The sequence below is a fragment of the Capsella rubella genome, unplaced genomic scaffold, assembly GCF_000375325.1.
Source record: "Capsella rubella cultivar Monte Gargano unplaced genomic scaffold, Caprub1_0 scaffold_2, whole genome shotgun sequence".
NCBI lineage: Eukaryota > Viridiplantae > Streptophyta > Magnoliopsida > Brassicales > Brassicaceae > Capsella > Capsella rubella.
In genome coordinates, this window is record NW_006238922.1 from 10,806,661 (window position 1) to 10,830,548 (window position 23,888).

The following is a 23,888-nucleotide window of genomic DNA, read 5'->3' on the forward strand; positions in this document are numbered from 1 at the left end:
ATCACATATACAGATATACTAACCGAACCATGCATATATCTGAATAGTTTCATCATATAACTATTGATTATTTTTGGACGTTAACCTAAATAATTAGTTTGATTAAAACTAACACTTAAATTTAATTTGTTTTAAATCAATTAATCCTAGATGAACATGACAAAAATTACTACAGTATAAGATACATTAGATACTCTATTTTCAAATATTATATATATACTCATATATACACATATATATTATTTTTATAAAGGTTTATATACTATTTTCCACGTAACGATTTATTTAGCCTACGTCTGTCAAAAAAAAAAAAAATCTTTGAAAAATTGTAGTAACATATTTCGTTTACGTATGTTAGAATATTAAAAATCCTTGTTAAGCATTACTATTTTACCGAATAAGTGATTTTCCTCTAATTTTGTATATGATAGAAAAAATAATACGTAGATGTAGTACATATACGTATACGTGTAGAGATGTGTAGGCGACCTCTTCTTATTGCGTGTTGTTGTCTAATGATCGGACAAAGAGTGATGTTTTTAGATAACGATTACATCTTGTCCACAATTTTTGTTCGATATATCACCCGATAATGCTAATTTCTTGTCCTTCATACATATTACACAAAATAACAAATATGGTCTTCATGACTTCATCTCTCCACGACTTTTTTTTTTGTTTTTCTTAATTCATATCTCAATTTAACATATAATATTATATGTGAATAAACAAAACCCATTCTAACGAAAGATATATTCGGAAACCCCATATAAAATTAAATTGACGAATGCATATAAATCAATCACAAGGCATGTTATGTTTTTTTTTTTTTCTTTTTGTTGTTTACAAAATACATATTGATCATTTTGTTGAATAACATTAGTTTGGTATTTCCGAAAAATTAGGTGGAGAAGACCTTACCCTCTGTCTATTCGATCGAACAAAAGAAAAAAAAGTTGTGGATGGTAAGTAATCATTTTTAAGGAATTTTAGATACTTCTTTTAAATACTTGTTTATGGCAAAAGTAAAGGAATAGTAAATTAAATAGTACTCACTCACTCATCATTAGACATTAGATAACTGTCCAATGTCTTATCTTTAATAAACTTATGTACGTATATATGCATCAAACTAGTTAGACCTAACAGTTTGATCAAGATCGTGCCATCTCTTAAGTGTTTTTTGATGATAGGAAAATGACACAAATCACATATATGCGTATATGCGTGTGCATATATAGACTGGAATGATCACACGAAACAGACAAGCAATCTGAGTTTTGGATGAATACTAATTACTTGCTGCTATTCGTAATCATTGTAATGATTTGCTAAAAATCGAGTTATGCTATTTTAACTAATTAAAAAAGAAGCAACCTGTATTACACAATATTCTAAGGTACTCTATAATAATACTTTTAAGGAATACATATATTTTTTTGTGTTAAGTGATTTAAAAAGTATTAGTGAAAAGGTTAGGAGCTTAATTATTTAAGTGAAATTGTAGATTAGATGAATGAGAAACGAAGCTAGAGTCCAAAACTAAAGTAGAGACAAGCCAGTTGGGATGGTGTTGTTCTATCTAAGTGCGCGACAATTGTGCAACTAATCTACTTTAATATTTTCGAATTCATATTAATTTATTAATACGCATTTTATACTTCGTAATTATTATTTTTGTCAACTTATACTTCGTATTTCTTAATGTAGTCTGACTATATAAATGGTTAGCGTAGTAGTTGTGGTTTTTATTGTTTTGACCTGATCCATTTATGGATTTGGAAATGTTTCAAAATATTGTTACATCTTTTTCGAAAATGGGTTTAGGTTTGGATATGTTTTTTTCTTTCTAAAGTAAGATTTTTAAGGTTCGGTTATCCCCAAAAAAAGTAAGATTTTAAGGTTACATAAGAACTAAGCATGTCTTAATCATACCACTCAATTAAAGGATCTAAGATGATTTTACTAACCACCCCCAATTACAACTAAATCAACTTGGATTTTCACGCCTGTGGCTTTCATGATACCATCACATCACTCTATATTCAAATTTTATATCTTTCTAACTGTAAGTAAATAGAAAATACTCGAAAGAGTTGAGTTGATGATATTTGAACCATAGTTTCAATTAGTCTCAAGTGATTCAACTATAACATAATATCGTACAATATTTTTCTTCAAAGATGAAAACAAAAATTGTAGAAGGAAAAACATTTTAAAAAAGGCCACAAAAATTGGAGTAAACTATCTCCAGCGTTTCAGTATAGCACTCAACAGCACAAGGAGGCTTGCATACCAAGCAACAAATCTTGCTTCTTACTTTGAACTTTTGTACTCTTATGCTTTGGTCTTCTTCTTTTTCTTCTTCTTCGTGGGCTCTGATGTTGCTTTTCTTTCAGACTTTGTATCATCCTTCTCGTCTTGGTCTATCAAATGCTCGTATTCTTCAAGACTTGCAAATGGAGATTTCCGTTTTCTTTTCTCTTGCTTTTTCTTCTTACCACGACCACCATCACCATCAATATCATCATCATCACCACCATCATCCTCATCATCATCATTATCATTATCATTATCATCGTCTTCAACATCTTCACCATCAAGCATGTCCATGTCCATGTCTGTGTCCATCTCTGCATCACTCACATCAGCCACAAGCTCTTCCTCATCGTCTCCTGCTACTCTATCGAGATCATCATAATCATACTCACTGCCCTCTTCTTCCACAGCATTATCATCAACATCATCCAACAAATTCTCAATCTCCTCATTGTCACTCTCATCACCACCGTCAAGATCATCATCACTACCGTAGTTTTCTCCACCATCACCATCATTCACATCGTAAAGTTCTTCAGCTTCTTCTTCTTCAGGTAGCTTCTTCTTCTTCTTTTTCTTTGACTGCTTCGTACTATTCATCTTGTTCACATAGAACTTGTGGAAGACTAGATCTTCAGGAGCCACGTCTCCTTCTGCTAACGCGAGAATCTCAGATCCAATCACACGGTTTGACATGTCAAGCTGCACAAGCGAAGAAAGAGAAGAAGAAATAAACTGTTACAGGTAAAAGTAGATAACAAAATGGTTTAAAGCACTAGTTGTTGAGCTTTTTACCTTCTTGGAAGGTTCAATCTGGGAGCCACCATGCCAAGTGCTTTGCTTTGGTTTCTTCTCCATGAATTTATCCAAGAAAGCAGTTAAAGATAAGTCGTTCAACGGGTTTCCGTTGTAAACAATATGTGTTCCTGAGAGAAGGGTTCCAGCCATTGTAGCTACCGAGGGGTGAGCATGTTTTGAAAGAACCACCAACTCCCACCAACTCGCACGGTCTGCGTTACTGTTAATTGGAGATCAAGGATTTAGTTTCAACCAAGAACGCTTAAACATATTATCATTGTTCCAAGCAAAGCTTATCAGATTTATTTAGAAAAAAAGCAGTATAATTTAGAGATTAACTGACCAGTAAGAAGGTTCTCTATGACGAGGATCATATCCTCCAGGAAGACAAATCGATTTGATTGGTGGTTGGCTTCTTTTTTCTATATCATTAGAAACTTCTACAGTTTCTTGACGCTCATGGGGAGTTTCCTTTATAAACAGCTCTTCAGAATCATCAGAAGCATAGTCATCTTCTTCATCAGATTGCCTGCCTGCCAAGGCCTCTTCGTCATCTGAAGAAGAATCACCATCTTTACCTGTAACTTCGCCACCATCATTATCAACTTCAACATTGCTCTTGTTCTTCTCTGCTTCATTATTGGGATCAATATCATCTCCCTCTATCACATCCTCAAAATGTTCTACATCATCTTCTTCATCAACTGATTCCCTCTGAACCACCATCTTCCTGCAAGGTAAATAGACGAACCATTCTATCACCAGATAAAAGCCATGGATATATGGTTAACAAAATAAAAAAAAAGCTTACCATAGAGGTGGTCTCGCTTTTAACACTTCAGACAAAAGGAATAGGTATGCACAGGCATACTGTGGTGGCTGCTGAAGCGCTACCTACTCAAATATTTAAGAGTAAACATTAGAGATAACAAACAGAAAAAACTCGTACCCAGAGAATGTCAACACCAATAATTCATATAACAAAATAATCAAGATTCCTGTATAGGATGAATGATATGAATTTTGTTGTCATTGTCAATGAAACCAGAGCTACCAACGATGGGGTTGATAAATTATTTAATTCATGTTACCAACCTGCACGAGTCTTTTGGCGAAGGCAGCCACACGCTTCACATTTATATCATTTTTCATGGCTCTGAGAAGAAGCCCAATCAACATTTCAGCCTGAAAATTAGGAATGCCAGATTATTAATCAGGGTTATGAAGAAAAGCCTGTGCATCCCAGGGGAAGTACATCAGTATTTTTATCACAAGATAAAATGGTTTTCACACAATTAAATATGTACGAAATGTGCATACGCCAACACTCTGCAACCAATTTCGGGCTATACCAAATTGTAAGGGTGATTATCCATTCACAAACAAAGAATAATATGACGTGATGTAAACACAGAAAAACAGAAGCTTCAAAATTTAGCTTGCCTTAGAAGAGTTCATTGCAGAGGGAAGGAGAAGTTTCGAGTACAATGCACGGTAAAACCTGTCACTGACAATCTTATTCTTGGATGAGATCTTGTCAAGAAGCATCAGTGATTGAACTCCCACATTGAAATTCTTTGAGTGTACCTAGATGAATTCAAGATCCCATTTTCTTTATTAATTTTCTGTTGCAACTAATGAAACAAAACTTATACGCTGAATCATTAGGAATTACCAGTTTAAAAAGCACCGGCGTCTGGGATTCAATAATATCATCGGCTGCGTCAGCGGAAACATATGGAAAAGCTCTGTTAACTCCCTGCAATAACGGGATAAGGTATAAGTTCTGTAAAGTCTCGATGCTATAATATCATGTATACAAAAATAAAAACATCCGGACTAACAGTTAGTAAAGCTGATAAAATTCTGGAATCCAATTCAACAGGTGAATCAGATGGTGACTCTTGTTTTGCGTCCTTTGGGTTGGCATTTTTCTTATCAGCAACTCCTTTATCATCTGCGCCTTGTTTCCTAGTTGCTTCAGTGGTTAAAACCTACAAAAATGCAAACATACTCCTGTATCTCAGATTTGAGTATCCAACGGGTGAAATATTTTATGTTAATGACACCCCAAAAGAAAACATTTAGGGGAGAGGTCTCCGAGATCATGAGAACGGAAGTTGGAGATGGAGAGGCAAAAAAAATTAAGATCACAAGAAAATGTTTGATCTTTCACTTATTTAGAAGTTAAATGCCAGTTATATTACCTTAAATAGAGCAAAATATACATCAATTAGGCGTTTTGCCACCTTTGGATCATCTCCTTTGTGGCTTAATCGAATTTGACTTAAAAAGTTAACCTGTGAAATTTACATGGATTAATAAGCATGGTTTAAGAAAAGCTAAAAGCTAAGTTATAATACCCTTCTTTTGTAACGTCTCAGTTAAATAGTTTCCCATTCAGGTCTAAAGAAGCCAAACATTACACTTTAGATGGTGATAACCATGAGATGAACAAGAAAACGTAGAAAAACGGTTATCGTGAATCTAATTAGAATAGGATAATGGAAACGTATCTTGTGCTGAAAATATAAACAGTAAATAAAGGACATACCCCATGATATTTTGCACGTAATCCAAGATGAGGTCGAAAGAGAAAGGAGTCAACTTCATCAATCACCACAGCCTGCAAAGATAAGTATACAGGTAAGCCAAAGAGAAGAGGCCAAAAGAACAAGCAATCAAATCCTCAAACTAGGCATAGAAAGGTTGAATAGCCGCACCTTCATATTAGGATGATCAGCCAAAAGATTTGTCAGGTGATAATCAGCATTAGATGCACTCTTGTTTTGGGGATCCCCCAACTGTGTAAAGTAATCCACAGAACAATTTAAGAAATCACAGCTGAGAAAATTTAATTCAATATAAATATTTGAAAGAACAATTGACAATACCTTGTTCACCAATGACACTAGCAATTTCCGCTCTTGTTCTGATTTGCTTGTCAGCATGAAATATATAGTCTGAAACCAAACCAAACCAATATTATTTACTTAAAAAAAAAATCTAGATCACGTACCAAGCAAAAAAACTCACTGTCGCCATAAGAAAACCAAGCTACATGCAATTATGCATCATCCAGAGAAGGATTACATGATAATACTCAAATGTCTAATTTGATAGCTCATCAAGAATCTAACAAACCCTGGAGACTAGTGCTACTAAAGAAGCTAGGGCCTGCAGAGTGGTGATAGGATATACCTTTAAAGCCTTGTCTTTAAGCTCTGGGAGCATATCTTTAGATGATTCATCAAGAGCGTTGACAAATCGCTCATACCTACAAAATCAGCATAATAAGCCTGTTAACTGAAACACCAATCCAGAACTATTACCAATAGAAGATACAGATCTTGGAAAAACGATAAACACATCCCTCGTGGTATGATTTAAGCTAAATATATTTTGAAAGCTTTTGGGATGTATATGCTCTCTGGTAATGTTCTATTTTCTCCTTTTTCTAGTGAGGCCATCAAAGGAAGCCTAAGAGAGCAACTTGATGGAGTAACTACGACTAGAAGCAAAATGATAGGTTTTCTTTACCTCTGTTTCAAGCAGTCCTCCCAGTACCAAAATAGCAAAAGCGAGTAACCATCCTTATTTTCCGGAATGCTGTTTAAGGGTCGTTGTAAAAGTGTCTTCAACTTGCGATCAGGTAATAACCTGGAAACAAAAAAAGAGCTCAATTAATGAGAAAAAAAATGCAAGACTCATACGAATTTGAACACATTAATTTTATAGCACAGTACAAGAGTAAGAAATATGTGCCTGATCAAAATTTCTGATAGAGCCTTAAGACCCTTAAATGCAAATCTTTTTCCAACCTTTGAGGTCACCATTCCTGCAATGAACATAGTAGATAACATGAACAAAAAGCTACAGAGGATTTCACCATTCGGAAACAAATAGAAACTAAATTAACCTATAAAAATACTCGTTCCATTGAATAGAAAGATCACATTTTTCTTGGAAACGAGAAACATACCCAATAAGGCATCAAGAGACCTCATATTAGCAATAGGATTCTCTCCAACCATGATCTCAAAGGCAGTGATTTTATCAGCTACTGTCCCTGACTTTTGAGCAGAAATCACCATCTTCATATCTCCACCCTTTCCTTTGGAAGTTACAAAGTCCTCTGCGTATTGCCACATCAACCTCTCTCCTAATTCTCTCTTCTTCTCCACCAAACCCTTCAAATCCTCCTTATTCGCCACTTTCCGGCCACCAAAGACCTTCTCCTCCAGCTCCGCCGCATCGTTGTACCAATCCGAGCTCAATAAACTCGCTTTCACCAAAGGTAACTTAGGCAAACCCTTGAATTGATCGAAACGTTTCGCCTTAACTCCATTACTATCATCCTCAATCGATAAAAATCCAGGCTTTGGCTTCGGCTGTATGGTTTGTTTCACCGGCGCATCTTTGTTTGGCCTCTTCGCTTCGAAATCCTTGCCCTTTTCATTTCCAGCGTTCGATTTAGGCTTCCTTGTGTCTTCTCCTTCTTCAACCTTCTGATCAGAATCGACATTCTTAGGTTTTCTCTTTCTCTGCTTTTTGGGTTTTAGAGGTTTTCTGAAATCAGTGTCGTTGAAACCCGAAGAAGGAAGAGATGAAGCTAAACCAATAGACGAAGCGAACGATGCGATATCAGATGTGAGTAGGCTCAAGTCCTGCGATGATTTACTCAACGGCTTTGTCTTGGACATTGTTGTTTTTCAAAGCATACGAACTGAACAGAGTTCTGGGAGTTTGCAGAAAATTAGGGTTTATCTGCAAGGACGGAGACAATTAGGTTTAATTCCAATCTCAATCTGTGCTTTTGAGATTAGACAGTGAGAGAAGAAAGAAACCTTCAATGTGGGTTTTGGGGTTCTTCTTCTACAAAGCTTTTTGCTAGGGTTTTAGAAAACGGCACGAGAGAGCAGACACAGAGAATGGCAGAAGTGTAATTTAATCAATCATACGGGGATTAGACAAGGGCAAAACAGACTTAACAGCTAAATCTAATTGTCTCCGTGTTCTTTCAGGAACAAAAAAAAAACTAGCTTCGGAAGCCCAATACATGTGTTATGTTCTAGACTTATAAAAAAACAAAACATTTTCCTTTTAACATTTTGGAAAAAATATATATATACTAGCAAAAAGAAGTTCATAACTAGTGAGATTCGATCATGTGATTATTATTTTTTCCCAATAGAAGGTTATCAAAATGACAGTTTTAAAGAATTTAATTCATATCTTGTAAATAGGAATAACAAGTACCATCAATTATGTGGAAATATTATTAGCTAATCGATACATTATAAATCATTCAGATTGGTCCAAAAAAAAGTATGGAAGAATAGAATATATATAAATATATAAATATATATTTGGCTAGAAATCCTAAACAACTGAAACAACAAACATGAATTCGTGAGTTTTTTATATGTCCTATATCTTCAGCTCAACATCTTTGGAAGACTGTCCTTCTTAATATCTTGCCCCATATGATTAAATTAAGTATGGGCCTTGGGTTTTGGAGGGGTTGCAAAGTGTCCTGAGGATTGCCCTGCCTTTGGCGATGGACTGACCATATCCGGCTTGGGAGGAAGATGCCCACCGTTTTGGTTCACTTGATATGGAGCTCTAGCCACAGCCCTGAAATTCATAACCCCAACAAAAATCACTTGTCAGCACTTTCATGATTAGCTCAAGTTTCTCATGTCTAATTCCAATGTGACCAACTTATTATATTCGATATTATGACCAATAATTCATGTAAAGATTGCAAGTTTAGTGTACAGTACCTGTCTTTTCGTTTAGCAAAGAATCGATGAAGAGAAGCTCTTCTTGCAATGCGTTCCACGCCCTGATGTTGCTGTCCTGTTTGTTGACCTTCATTGTTCCCTGAACTATTTGGCTCGTTCAGATCAGGAATGACCACATTGCTTTTGCTGATGCTAATGTTCATGTCAAGATTCATGTGGTCCTCAGTCTGAATCTGAGTCTGAGTCTGAGTGTTCTTCGAATCAACATGAATAGATTTTTTCGCTACTTCGATTATCTCCTTTGCCTTGTCTTCAGGAAACTCGTTAAAAACCATAACTTTTCCTCCGAAGAATATGGTCAACTGTGAATTACCAGGCTCCGGTACTACTTTTTCCGGTTCACTGAAATCAAATCAAACCCCGTTTGTCCCATTAGTCAAACTCCACACATCTATAACCGGTTTTAACCGCTACTCTTTTCTCTAATTCAGTCGCTACAAAATGTAATTAAAAAAAAAAATATATCTATCAAAATATGAAAAAGCGAGTTTGAGCACATATAAAGTTTTATATGTAAGGTACCTGAGATCAACAACATCTATGGCTTTGCATCCAGAAGAAGTAGAGGCTTCACCATCAGAAAGCTTCTGAATCAACTCGAAAGATCTGGTTTCTGCCTTCTTAATTACATCTTGTTGTCCTAAAACAAACCAAAAAGATCACTAACCGATCAAACTCTTAAGTTTCACCAAAGTTTAGTTCTTCTTTTTCACGTTTTCTTATAAACCTTCCCAAAATCTTTAACTAAACAGTATATATAAAAGAATCTATCATGCTCAAGATTAGAGGGACAACTAAAAGAAAACAGTTGGTTTCAATTATTTGATCTTAAGCTCTAGCATAGGACCAAAATCGTATAACACGCATATTGAATAATCAACGAACCAGAGATTCTAAAAAATACAATAAAAATATTGGTCTTTGTCGGCGGCGGCCGTTGAAGTAAATTAAAAGGAGATTAAAAAATATATATATACCTTTGAGGTCGAATTTTCCGGCGAGCTCAAGATCGGATATTCGAGCCAACCCGATATTAATATTCCCAAAACTTCCCTTCTCCTTCAAGTACCGGCTGAGCAAACTACACCTCTGAGAAAAATTGGATTTCTCCGGCGCTTGTCCCGTCGACGACATACTGATGATTAATGAGTATTACAAAAAAAAAAAAACACTCTAAAGATTTTGCGTGTAGCTTACACGTAAAAAGATCAAAGGATTACAAAAAAAGTATAAACGTCTTGAAGCTTTTTTTGCTGCTCATGTGTAAGTTATATTTTAGCCAATAGGTTTCTGTGGCTTTTAACCTCTCACGAATAAATAAAGAAAACATATAACGTGTTTTTTTTATATATATTCTATTTTTTTTTTATTAAAAATCGTATAAGTGACAGTGATCGGGGTCCAATATAAAAAACGGTGTCACGAGGTTTTTTTTTTCCTTACACCTAACATATATATCCCAAGTAATCTTAGAGTAACACAATGTTATGTAGAGATTTACGATGATTCAAGTCCTCCATAACGATGGTTCAATTCCTCCATTACGATGGTCGATGGTTCATGTTCAAGTCCTCCATTAAAGATGAGTTTTCTTTTATATCCTAAATAATATAGATGTAGCAATGCACAGTGTTATGTAGAGATTTACGATGGTTTAAGTCCCCAATTTACGATGGTGAGTACAATAATTAATATTAATGATAAATAAATAAATAAAGTACAGGGCTATTAAGTGCCTACATGTCGTTAGAAATATGTCACGGAGTGAATGAAAAGACAACATAAGAAAGAGTAATCCAAGAATCTAACCAACGTTTTGTTACAAAGTTCGTGCACGTTTTCCTTGCGCAAGCCGTTGGATATGTTTGTTAAAAGAAGAATAAAAGAAGAAACTAGAAAAAAAAAGGGTAATAGAGTCGAAGGCGACGTTATTGGAAGACATTAATCAATTTTTTTTTTGGTTTGGGAAAGAAAGAAAAATCGTCGGGGGACCGAGAGTTACTGCTGGCTAGTAATTGCGGGATTCGTACTCGTTTGTTTGGTGGTGGCACATCCGTTATTAGAGAGCGTAGTCGAGGGTGTTTTAAAGAACCATAAGTCTAACGTAGTTGTAGTCTTGCGTCGGCTGATGGCTAAATAAATAATACGACTCTTCAACAAATAAGTGGGGCAAACAGTAGAACTTGTGAATGGAATCATCATAATGCATGGATGGATGGGAGAAGAATACTTATCCCCGACAAAGTTTATAGGACACGTGAAGTATAGTTATGTTACATTTAGGATGTCAACATGTGTCGAAATCTTAGCGGTACCAACCTTAATACATGCGTGATTTGCGTTTTTCTCTCTTTCTCTTCTTTACTTAAAGGACAAGATATTGTTTACTTTTTGTGCTAAGTATGTTGTTGTCTATCTTTCTTTGGAAATGTTTTGGTGACCTTTTTTAAATTGAAAAAAAAAAACGAAAGAATTTGTCATACTTTGTAGTTCTTGTTTTTGTTCTTTCGGTTTGTAATTGTTATTTCTGAGATTCTATGAATTTTTGGTTTTATTTTGGGAGAGATTTTGATTTTTACCGTTTTACGTATTTTCGTACTTGGAATATTAATACCTTTTATATCTTTTAACCAAAAAAGAAGAATTAATAACTTTTTTGTTTTCGGTTTCTGTATTTTTGGTTAGGGATTATTATTTTTGAAATTCTATGAATTCATTAATTTCGTTTTCGGATAAATTTTGATATTTGTTGGTGTTTTAAACTTTAATAAAATAATATTTTTTTGCAAATGATTTATATTTTCCTTTGTATAAAATACGTTTAAAAAAGTAATCGATGTCCCATGATGAAATTTGTTTTGTGCTAATAAATTATTAGAAATACAATGATTAATTCTTAACTTCTTTGTTTAGCAAAGGTCGAGGAGGGGGGTTGAATATTCTTTGAATAAGATTCAATGCCAAAGAGACACCAATAAAGAATTTTTAAAACAAATGTCGTAGACGATGGCGCCAAGGGGTAAAACATCATTGTTGTTGTTTGAATTATTCAGCCCAACTTGCAAGACGAGTACATAATACTCTGAACTTTGTAGACTCTTCTTCCATATATTATCTTTCAACAGTTGAACAACAACTTGAGTCTAATATATATATATATATATATATATATATATATATATATATATATCTATATATGGTTTTATATTTTTAGTTGTGCTTTTATAAAATCCATTGTCATCTCTCAACAAAAAAAATAGAAAGAAAAAAATCACATGAAGATTATCTACATTGTTTGAACTTTGAAGGTTTCGATCACATATTTGAATATATCCAATAATAAGGGAATGTCCTATTCCAACAGCTTTGAATTTGCGAAATTCAAGATCGTGAGAAGATTCTACTGAGACTACGACACTAATGGTGAAACCCTTTCATCAGTCCCCACTCATGTTTAACAAAACTCTCCCCTTACACAATTGAGTGTATCAACTACAAATTACATATATCAAAGAGTTTGAGACTAACTATATATACTGTATATGGACATAATCTAGATGTCGTGGAGTTTTTTTTTTTTTACTTTTTCTTGAAGCTATTGACTCATAGTTTCCAATTTCTTTTCTTTCTCAGTTCTCATACTTTAGATACTTCAGTCGACTGTTTGGCTTAGTAAGTCAGACATAATTATTTTTTTTTTCATATATATAAACTGGTTCAGTTATTTGAAAATCTAATATATTTCGTAGGTCGACCCAAAATAAAAACCTACATTGTTGTAATTAGTTATGGCATTTTCCTCAACTCAACTGCAAATTGTATATTATATAATTTAATGCTTTCATATGACAATTTTCGAAGATTATACAAACACTCATCTGCATTGACGTGTGTGTGTGTGTGTGTGTGTGTCCACTAAGCATAACATTTGCGTTTAAAAATTACGGTTAACGAATGTACGTATAGGGCCGCTACAAATGTATAACAATGACTACAACAAATGGGTTTCTTCGACACCGACAGATACCTTTGGATGTGAACGTACACCAAACAATTGCAGTTTCTTCACATGCTCCTCTTGTAGTATGACGATAACATATGTGCCTAAAGACAATTACATGTTAACAAGTATGCATGCATTGCATATGGATCAAAAATAACATTTTTTCTAGCGATATATATTATTCGAAATTGAAATCTGATAATAATGCAACGCGACACTAATTCAGTCAAACTGTTATGATTATATTTGGTAGGTCAATTTGTTTTAGAAATGTTTTTAATATATATATACTGTATGTTAGAAGTTAATTACTATATATGTACGACACAGTTATTTAACATGTAATTAAATTTGATTACATGTTTTTATCGCATTGGATTATAGATTTGCAAATCCATTAATGCATGGTTTTAATATGAGATATATGATTTTCTTACAAAGAAAATAAATATATAAATTGAGAATTGATTGTACAACGGATTTGGCCATAGATTATCGATGTCCCGTCGCCTTCATTGCTTTCCTTGGCTTCTTTGTTTATCTGCATTATCTTCAAGCTAGCCATTACGTTCTTTAATTAAAGTTTTAGCATTGGATTCTTTTTTATCATCCTCCTTCCTTGATAAAAGTTATATAGAATGGAGGATGAGAAGGTGAGATGAACACGATAGACTTTTTGTTTGTTTGTTAACATATATTACATGAAAATCGCAAAATGCAAATGGGAGAGAAACTAGCTACTGTATATGTCCTAATCCAACTGCAATTCTAATCAACCTTCCAGATCTTAGTAAGTTATATTTTTATACATCCTTTAGATTTTTGTTTTTTTTTTTGCTAAGCAAGTAAATATCCTGATTAGATGAAGAGTTAAAAGTGTTACAAATTTGGAAGACCTAAAAAGCTTGAACCTTAGCAAAACCGTTACACACAAGAAATAGGAGATGAAAATACACATATTAAATTGTTTACCCACATACCCTTCATCTACTGACTAACATAAGATAGTGACATCCAAATGAAAGAGAATTTGTTCATATGATCAAGAGGAGAGGATAAGTATATATACTTTTACTTGGTATATTCCAGTGTAAATAGTATTTGTGTCAATTGTATAACTCGCTCAATCCAGCAGAACACAAGTAGTGTTTGAGTATTCCTTGCTTAATCATGCATAAGTACATAAAACTTTTTACTTGTGTTCTAAGACACTTCTATATGTTTAAATAATTATTTACAGAAATAAAAAATCAAATTTGTCCGAGTATGGGCTTGGAAACAAAAAGGAATCAACACCAGTAAGCCATATGGGCTTCTACAAATAATGCATACTTTATATTGGCTTTTGCTTATCTCAATCTTGACTCTTTCAACGAACATTCGCGCCATAAGCTCCTAAGTTCCTCTCATCCAATGGATCACATATGACAAAGAAAAAAAAGAAAAGACAGAGAAAACAGAGACAGAGCGAGAAACAAGACAAGGGATACAAAATTTTAGTAAATCTAATCAACCAAACAAAAAAAAAAACACTTTGATTAACCAAAAAAAAAAGAAGAAGAAGAAGAGTTTCTTGAAACTCACGGTGGCCTAGCTCCGGTTAAGTAAATGGCCGTGGCCTGGCTAATCTGGCCGTTCGTGCTATCTCTAACAGCACTATCCGCAAATTCGATAACAGAAACAGAATCATTGTTGAACTTCAAGAAGTCATTAACCAACACCAAGTCTCTTGATTCTTGGACAATAGATTCAGAGCCTTGTGGAGAAAGCAACCGATGGGTCGGATTACTCTGCAACAAAAACTCTGTCTTTGGTCTTCAAATCGAACAGATGGGTCTATCAGGAAACATCGATGTCGCTCCTTTAGAAGACCTACCTTCTTTACGAACCATAAGCATAATGAACAACTCTTTCTCCGGTAACATACCCGAGTTTAACCGATTAACCGCTCTGAAATCAATTTACATATCGGGTAATCGCTTTTCTGGTAACATTCCTTCTGACTATTTCACAACGATGGTGTCGCTAAAGAAAGCGTGGCTGTCAAACAACGAGTTCTCTGGTCTCATTCCTATCTCATTGGCTACCGCATTGCCAAATCTAATGGAGTTACGCCTCGAGAACAATCAATTCATCGGTACTATACCGAATTTCACACAGACAACTTTAAATGATGTCGATCTCTCAAACAACAAACTAACCGGAGAAATACCTCGCGGTTTGTCTAAATTCGAGGCCAAGTTTTTTGAAGGGAATTCTCGTCTTTGCGGTGCGAAGCTAGCAACTGCCTGCCCACAACCAAGAAATGCGACTGCGTCGGTTACAATAGACGGAACACTAAAAGATGCAAATAAGAGCAAATACTTTCTAGCATTCGGGACATTAGGAGTTCTTCTTCTCGTTGTTCTTATCTCCTTAGCTTTCAGGAAGAAAAAGAAGAAGAGACGTAGGAAGAAGGCACTTCGTACCTCTGAACAAGACAGTGCTGATGACCAACAAATTCAGGTTAAATTCCATTACACGAAACTTCATAGCTTTAAAACATTAAAACAGAGTGTGTTTTTTTTTTAATATAACAAAACTAACAAACAAAAAAACAACTTCTTGATATGATTGAGTCAGATAACTGTTGATGAATCGAAGAGTAGCTCGAGGCATAGTAAGGGTAGTCGCTCGGGCGAATTGACGAATAAATCAACGGTTGCAGCAGAGCTGGTTATGGTGAACAAAGAAAAGGGTGTTTTTGGTTTAACTGACTTGATGAAGGCAGCAGCTCACGTGCTCAACAATCCCGGAGGTGGAAGCAGCCGTCCTAGCAGCAACGGAGGCGTGGGATCTGCATACAAAGCGGTGCTTTCAAACGGCATCACGGTGGTGGTGAAGCGTGTGACGGTGATGAATCAAGTGAGTGTTGACGTGTTCGACAAGGAAATTACGAACTTGGGAACCTTGCGACACAGGAATGTATTAACACCTCTTGCTTACCATTTCCGACGGGACGAGAAACTACTAGTGTTCGAATTCGTCCCTAATTTGAGTTTGCTTCACCGATTACACGGCGATCACAGTGAAGGATTAGATTGGCCATCGAGACTCAAAATCATTCAAGGAGTAGCTAGAGGAATGTGGTATCTCCATAGAGAATTAGGTTTTCTGAACCTACCACATGGAAACCTAAAATCAAGTAATATATTTCTTGCCGAAGACGGCGAGCCTCTAGTCTCCGAATTCGGACTCCAAAGACTGATCAATGCCGACGCACTATCTCAGTCTCTCGTGGCGTATAAATCTCCAGAAGCGGAACGTAGAGGAACACTCTCGGCGAAATCCGACGTGTTCAGTTTCGGAGTGGTGGTTCTTGAGATCTTGACAGGAAAGTTCCCGTCTCAATACGCCGGTTTGGATAGAGCCGGTGGTACGAATTTGGTGGAGTGGATTGGCTCCGCCATGGAACAAGGTGGTTGGATGGATCTACTTCATCCGACGGTGGTTAACGCTGCCGCTGATGATAAGATCATGGAGGAAGAGATTGAGAACGTTTTAAGGATCGGTGTCAGATGTACCGGAGAAGATCCAGATCAGCGACCAAATATGACCGAAGTCATCGATGAACTAACGATTGAAGATTCTAACGACGACTTCATCACCATAGAAACTTAGCTTCACATTCATGCATGCAGATTCACCAATTTTGTTTTTTTTTTTTTTTAAACTATGCTTTTTTTTGTTTTTAATTCGATTCTCTCTAAATTTGTATATGATTAAAGTATCATCAACTTAAGGCTACTTGTAAACAAAAGAACTAAAGAAGTGTGTTTGAACGTTTTGAGAATAGATTAGTTATCAGATTGTAATCTTGTTTTGTTACCACCTGTTGTAACCTTTGGTAAGTAATATTAACACACACCATTAGCGATTTGCTGTTTTTTTATTACAACTTGTAAACTTTAATTAGTATTGAAACACACAACATTTAGCGATTAAGTAATCAATGGAAGTATCGAATTACGAACCAATGATATGGCCATATCACGTGTTTGTAATATACGTACGTGATGAAGAAAAGAAAAATATGATAAAACTGAATTGTATTGACAGCTAAACACAGCTGTAGATTAACGAATCGTGAGAAATTATTATTGCTTTTTATTTTATCTTTGTCTATCATGGAAATGATGGCGAGGATTTATAGAGACATCTAAGTTAAGCAGACAACAAAAGACCCATCACTGCATTTGATTATTAATCATCACTCATATTCTAGGAACAAGAAATTATACGAGTACGAATAAATTATAGTATTGTGTTACTATGATTATCTTATTAAATGATATTAATAAGATATCTATCTATGCTCACTGAACCAGGACAAAAAAATTCATGTATTTAGTGAATTCTCTCAAACATCAAATCAAAGTATAACAACTCGTATAAAGTTTTTTTTGGGTTGTCTTGAAAGATCGTGATGATTATTAAATTGGACACATCTAATGACATTTGCTAACCCAATAAATGTTTTGCATAAGATGAGCTGTTCACATTACATTGGATTTATTTATTAGGTTAGGACACCATTTTTGTGTTATCTTTATAAAAACGTCATCGAATTGAACTTGTACTCGTATTGTTTTTTTTTTTTAATAAGTCTTAAATAATAATGTATAACTGGCTAAATCCAGCAGAGCACCACTCGTGCAACATTATTTTTTCTCGTGTAATGTAAAACTGACTTCATGTTTCTAGACTGTCCCGTATCAATAATTTAAGTATAAAAGATCATTAATAAATGTTTCCCACTGTAATTTAACAAAAAAACGACTAGCTCAACATTAATATCATTTGTTCGACAAACAAAACAATAATTTATGATATAAATGATCTTATATTACATCCCACCTATAAGATGGAAATAAAATTTAGTTTATCATTAAAAAGGAAATTAATAGCATTAGCCATTAACGTTAACAAATTGTGTTGTGAAAGTATATTTTTTAAAATGTGTCACCGTGAATCTTTAAAAAAGGCATAATGCATGGGAAATCGGGTGCAAGCACGTGAATGTCGGCCCATTGCAGCAGTCGAATAGTTGACTTACTACCTTCTTCATATGATTCTTTTTGGAGTACTAGTATTTAACAACACATTTTATTTTCTCCCCTTTATTTTTTTTTTAAAATTTGTTTTCAACAAAGTTTAACCAAATCAATAAAAAAAAAATTGGAATGGTAACATAAACCAATAAACGATTTTTAATACATAAAAAAATTATAAGATATTTTCCTTTGCAAATTTTAGGGTAAAGGAAAATATCTTATAATTTTTTTTATATTCCTAAAATACTTGCATTAAGGATGATCTAAATACCTAAAAATAAGATATATCACGAAAAAGACAGAATAAAAAAATGTATTTTTTAGTAATTAATTATCAATTGTAAATTAGATTTAATAATTAATTATCAAATTATTAATTTTCAATCATAATATAATTTGTTTAATTTTTTTTTTGTTGGTGAAGAATCTATAGATGAAAACGTTGGATTTAACTTGAAAAAGGCGCTTCCCATGACGGTTAAGAGCTGTTAAAAAGCATCTTCAAAAATAAAAATAAAAACTTTGGACGTATTAACTTTTTTTTTTTTTTCTTAAAGCTTATACTCTGTTGCTTTTTTTAAGTTTCGTTTCAAGTCTCCATCATAAGAAAGAAGAACTCTTTCCATTGTTGCACTTTTTTTTTGTGTTCTTCTTCTCTGTGTTTTGCTATCATCATCACTCGCATGAAACAATGGACCAAACTCACGGCGTCGACGGGCTCGAAGACTGTTCTGTTTCCGGTTTCGAATCAGCTGAGAAAGTTATCATCCGATGGGACGCCACAGCTTCCGAAGAAGCTAGAGAGAAGATGATCTTCAACGATCCGCTAGAAGTTAAGCTTTACCTCAACGCCGTCGACGAAATCCAAAAGTTCGTTTCTTCCGGCGGAGATATCGAGAACCGAGCTAACTCAGCTATCCAGATCGCCATGGCTCGTCTCGAAGACGAGTTCAGGAACATTCTCGTCTCTCATAGCTCTCCGATCAACTCCGATTCTCTAATGTTGTCTTCTTCTTCTTCCTCTCAGCTTGAGGTTGACGAAGACGGAAGCAGTAGTAATAATGGTAACAGTAACGAAGACGATGAGCAGGAGGAAGAAGAAACGGATCTTCTGAAACGATCCGGTTCGAGTGCTAGTACCGGTTCAGCGGCGGTTCGTTTACCAACCGGAAGAGGTAGTTACAGTAGATCTACTAGTAGTATACGCGAGATCGAGCTGATTCCGATTGAATCCGTCGTTCATCTCAGCTGGATTGCTCGCCGTATGGTCTCAGCTGGTTATCTCCGTGAGTGTATTCAAGTTTACGGTAGTGTTCGCAAATCCGCCGTTGATTCGAGTTTCCGGCGGTTAGGGATCGAGAAACTTAGCATCGGAGATGTTCAGAGGCTGAACTGGGAAGCGCTTGAGCAGAAGATTCGCCGTTGGATCCGAGCTGCTAAGATCTGTGTGAGAGTCGTGTTCGCGAGCGAGAAATTGCTCTGTGAGCATGTTTTCGAAAGCGTCGGAGCTGTTAACATACACGAGGCTTGTTTCATGGAAACAGTCAAAGGTCCGGCGATTCAGCTTTTTAATTTCGCCGAGGCGATTAGTATCAGCAGGAGATCGCCGGAGAAGCTTTTCAAGATCCTTGATCTCCACGACGCTTTGATTGAGCTTTTGCCGGATATTGAATCAGTCTTCGATCTGAAATCTTCTGATTCGATTAGGGTTCAGGCGGCGGAGATACTGTCGAGGTTGGCGGAAGCGGCGAGAGGGATATTATCGGAATTTGAAAACGCCGTTCTTCGTGAACCTTCTAGAGTTCCTGTTCCCGGAGGTACGATACATCCGTTGACGAGGTACGTGATGAACTACATTAGCTTGATCTCAGAGTATAGACCAACTTTAATCGATCTCATCATGTCAAAACCATCAAGAAACTCTACGGATTCAAACACGCCTGATTTTGATTTCTCCGAGTTAGAGAGCAACAAAGGTCCATTAGCACTACATCTGATTTGGATCATAGTGATTTTGCAATTCAATCTTGAAGGCAAATCAAAGTACTACAAAAACGCAGCTTTATCGCATCTCTTTATCATGAACAACGCACACTACATTGTCCAGAAGATAAAAGGGTCTCCGGAGCTACGGGAAATGATAGGAGATCTTTACTTGAGAAAGCTAACGGGTAAGTTTAGGCAAGCTGCGACATATTACCAAAGAGCTGCTTGGGTCAAAGTCTTGTATTGCTTAAGAGATGAAGGATTGCATACAAAAGGAAGTTTCTCATCAGGTGTTTCGAGAAGTGCGTTGAGAGAGAGGTTTAAATCTTTTAATGCTTTGTTTGAGGAAGTTCATAGAGTTCAATCACAATGGTTGGTTCCAGATTCTCAGCTGAGGGAAGAGTTGAAGATCTCGATATTGGAGAAGCTTAGTCCGGCTTACAGATCGTTTCTTGGGAGGTTCAGGAGTCATATAGAGAGCGGGAAACACCCGGAGAATTACATTAAGATCTCAGTCGAAGATCTAGAGACCGAGGTTCTTGACTTGTTCGAGGGGTATTCTGCAACTCAGCATCTCAGAAGACGATCCGAGTGAGAGAGATAAGTATTTATTTTTTTCTGCTGAAGTTTTAGAGTTTTTTTTTCACTGAGACAGATTCTTTGTATTCTTTTCGCGCAATTCGGGTTCTTTGCGGGAGAGCCAAAAACCGAGCAAGAAAGAAAGAAGGATTGATGATACAACTTTGATTTAAAAAATTTCAGATTCATGAGTTGTAATGTTGTATGAACTTTTAATGTATCTGTTTGGTATGCTTGCCAAATTCATAGCTTAAAATCTTTTTTTGTTCATTTGTTCATATGATCAAGTTGTATGGTGTCAATGTCATATCCGTTTTTAAGCTTAATAGCCGTGTTGTCATAGACCAACGCATAGGAGATACAAGAAAGAAAAACTAACTTTAAATGTATGTTGCAACATAGGATAACGAGATTCAGACATTACATTGTGACAAAAACAGCGCACACAAACTAACACTACAACACCGAAGACAAAGACTGATTAAGTCTCTTAACCTTTGTATTGTACAAACTAAACTCACGTGATCAAAAAGAATACATGTAGAAAAATTGAGGTGTTGATAAAGAGAAAGAAGTATCAAAAGCGATGGTTGTGACTACTGTCTACACTACTTTACTCTCTTTTATCTTCCTCCAAGTCTTTTTCTACTTCTCCTTCGTCGTCTTGTGAAGGTCTGGTTTCTGAGAGGTTCTTGACTTCTTGAGAAGTAATTGGAGATGGTTTAATGAGGGTTAGTGTGTAATCGTCCTTCTCAAACTCCGCGCTTGTATCTCCTGAAGAACCAGAGAAGGCGTACCTATATGAAGATAAGGAGGGTAAAAACGATTAGACATGGTTCTATTTGCTAAGCTGCAGTTTCATTCACATTTGCGCTCAGTTACTATTGGTAACAACCGACCAACATCAAACTTCATATTGAATTTTCAAATGTTCTTCTTGGATACGGCGTTACCTAGTCGAGTTCTGAGATGGAGCCCAGAGAGAACAGATAACAATTAGGAGAGAAAAGGAGAGAAGTTGCCAGAAGGCCGGGATGATCCAAGCGTTTTGCCAATGTTCGTTGTAAACATCCTTCGACTTGAAATAAAGCTGCCAATGACAAAAAGCATTAGAAAAAAACTTATTCTGATTTTGAATTCGAACAAGCCAATGCTTTTTTCGCTATTGAGATTAAAGCCATTTGTTTGTTAATTTACCTCGTAGCAAATCCAACCCAAGGAAACCAAAATGGCTACAGCCAAAGCATTTGTGAACTTTCTGTATATATCCAACTTGACCAACAACCTTCTGGTCTGAAGCTTCTTGAACGTAGCAGAGAGGGATTTGAATATCCATATGATAAAGAAAGCATCCAATATTGCAACAGGAAGAACAAAAAACAGACGAGCTTTCCCAGAGAGATCGCTGACAGCACCTACATTTTCCATCAGCTCAAGAATTTCAGACGCAACAAAGAAGGTGACACCGAGCATGATAACCTTTGATGTAAAGCCCCCGAGCGTAGGCCTCACAACACCATAGCCCATTGAAACCATCAAGATGATAATGCGAGCACTTGTACGCTTGATGGAACCAAAAGTGACTGCCCAGATGGTGATCACGGTTGGTCTGACCCCGGTCTCATTGAATTCAGCATAGTCGAAATACCAAAGTGCCATCTCACACATTCCCAGGGTTATCACCAGAGTTAAGCAATTCTGCAACGGAAGCACTTCTCTCCAGAATCTAGCACACTGCGAGAACCAGAAGATGCCAAGCAACACAAAAGCAAGCGACATGAACCCGTAAAAGTACATCAACGGAGCCATTCTACCGGGTAGATATCCTGTAGGATTTTTCCAAATAGTTTTCCCTTCAACAACCAAATCCTTGAGATCAGAATCACAATGAATGAAGTAGAGGTTGTACATCCCGGTCTTAGTGACCTGGATCGATCTTGTTGGCAGCGTAACAGACAACTCATTCTCAGGCAACGAAACACCAAACACTTGTGGCCAACCAGAATCTTTAGCAGAAGGACGGTAAATGACATCTCCGTGAGAGCAAACACCAAGTTTGGCCAGATCAGATGTGCAGCACACAGCTCTTTGCCCACCATAAGCTGATCCTCCAATGTTTTCCCGGTCCTCTACCTCAAATACCACAGCGTGGATAGGTAATGAGGATCTGTTAGATACTTCCTTAGGTCTCTGAAACTTTATCTTCTCAAACCTGTCAATAGCATTTCACCGTGAAGTTAAGGCTCACACAAAACAAACACAGAGTATCAAACTTATAACAGGAGAACACAGCTAAAGGAGTTACTCAAAGAACTGAATCAGCTTGAAACTATAAGATCCAAACCGCCAAGTAACAATTTTGCAACTAATAGTGACCCAATTGAAGAGCATTCATTGCCCTTTAATGAATTCAGTGATTAACAAATCAGATCCTAAGTTGAATTAAAAGAAGAAACTTTGACTGTTAAATTACCGGATAAAGGAAACGGAATCGGAGTCGGAGTCGGAAGTGAAGTTATCGGAAGGAGAAGAGGAGTAGATGCCTTCACTGCCACCATGGAACACAAAGGCGTTGCCTTTGGACATGAATCTCTCGCTTCGATACTCATGCACCGACGCTTGGACTTTCAAAGATGACGTTAGACATAGCAGAAGCAGAAGACGAAGTTGGAGCAACATTGTAAACCCAATTTCTTGCAGAGATCTGAAGGAAGAGAACTGATGACTGAAGAAGTCAGTGAGGAGAGCTCAGATGTGTCAAATCAGTCGGTTGATCGGACGGCTGGTAAAGGTTGCTCCTTGATCGTTCTCCAGATGTTTGAAGGTTCTACTTCTACTATGTTAAGTGTAGTTGGACTAGTGAAGCCTCCACACCACTTAGAGGGTCTAGTATTTTAGTTCCTGAAATTTTTATGGGCCTTCGTGAGCCCATTAATTATATTGTGATATATGGTCCAGACTCCAGACTGGATCTTACTATTTTTTTTTTTTTTTTTTGTCTGAGAGAAAGTAATTTATGTATTGTTACTATTGTAGCACCAAACTGTCATGTGTAGATTTTATTTGTTGAGATCAGGAATGAACAAACATAAAAATTGTGTATATTGTTAGGGTTGTAACACCATCTGAGTTTGAATCAGGTAACTCGTATATTGTTATTCCAAAAAATAACAAAATTTGTATCAACAGTGTAAAATAATATATTGAAGACTTGAGATCCAGTCTAATCCTCCTAACAAGGGTATTGTTTATGATTTTTTTTTTATTTATTTTGAATGAGAAAGTTATACATAGTTGTTGTGA

General features: G+C 36.0%; 5 protein-coding genes across 5 annotated transcripts; 2 read left to right on the top strand and 3 right to left on the bottom strand.

The window, feature by feature from the left end:
• Window positions 1–2,092: 2,092 nt before the first annotated feature.
• LOC17894697 (CCAAT/enhancer-binding protein zeta) lies at window positions 2,093–8,040 on the bottom strand. Its single transcript, XM_006301584.2, has 16 exons — window positions 7,100–8,040; window positions 6,883–6,955; window positions 6,658–6,777; window positions 6,319–6,394; window positions 6,012–6,080; window positions 5,841–5,921; window positions 5,672–5,743; window positions 5,325–5,417; window positions 4,962–5,111; window positions 4,793–4,876; window positions 4,561–4,704; window positions 4,213–4,302; window positions 3,929–4,011; window positions 3,461–3,847; window positions 3,115–3,337; window positions 2,093–3,021 (listed from the first exon to the last, which is right to left on the bottom strand). Exons 1-16 carry the CDS (start codon window positions 7,818–7,820, stop codon window positions 2,338–2,340), a joined length of 3,150 nt encoding a protein of 1,049 aa, XP_006301646.1. The 5' UTR covers window positions 7,821–8,040; the 3' UTR covers window positions 2,093–2,337.
• Window positions 8,041–8,443: 403 nt separating this feature from the next.
• On the bottom strand, window positions 8,444–10,222 carry LOC17894374 (protein TIFY 11B). Its single transcript, XM_006302650.2, has 4 exons — window positions 9,902–10,222; window positions 9,447–9,564; window positions 8,904–9,266; window positions 8,444–8,754 (listed from the first exon to the last, which is right to left on the bottom strand). The coding sequence occupies exons 1-4, from the start codon at window positions 10,056–10,058 to the stop codon at window positions 8,613–8,615; spliced, it is 780 nt and encodes a 259-aa protein (XP_006302712.1). The 5' UTR covers window positions 10,059–10,222; the 3' UTR covers window positions 8,444–8,612.
• A 4,313-nt stretch (window positions 10,223–14,535) lies between these two features.
• LOC17895402 (pollen receptor-like kinase 3) lies at window positions 14,536–16,587 on the top strand. Its single transcript, XM_006301567.1, has 2 exons — window positions 14,536–15,432; window positions 15,550–16,587. The coding sequence occupies exons 1-2, from the start codon at window positions 14,536–14,538 to the stop codon at window positions 16,585–16,587; spliced, it is 1,935 nt and encodes a 644-aa protein (XP_006301629.1).
• Window positions 16,588–18,599: 2,012 nt separating this feature from the next.
• Window positions 18,600–20,863, top strand: LOC17894917 (exocyst complex component EXO70A1). Its single transcript, XM_006300766.2, has one exon. The coding sequence runs from the start codon at window positions 18,712–18,714 to the stop codon at window positions 20,599–20,601; it is 1,890 nt and encodes a 629-aa protein (XP_006300828.2). The 5' UTR covers window positions 18,600–18,711; the 3' UTR covers window positions 20,602–20,863.
• Window positions 20,864–20,944: 81 nt separating this feature from the next.
• LOC17894772 (transmembrane protein 87A) lies at window positions 20,945–23,386 on the bottom strand. The gene is made up of 4 exons (XM_006300386.2): window positions 23,059–23,386; window positions 21,783–22,797; window positions 21,539–21,675; window positions 20,945–21,382 (listed from the first exon to the last, which is right to left on the bottom strand). Exons 1-4 carry the CDS (start codon window positions 23,262–23,264, stop codon window positions 21,199–21,201), a joined length of 1,542 nt encoding a protein of 513 aa, XP_006300448.1. The 5' UTR covers window positions 23,265–23,386; the 3' UTR covers window positions 20,945–21,198.
• Between the last annotated feature and the right edge of the window lie 502 nt (window positions 23,387–23,888).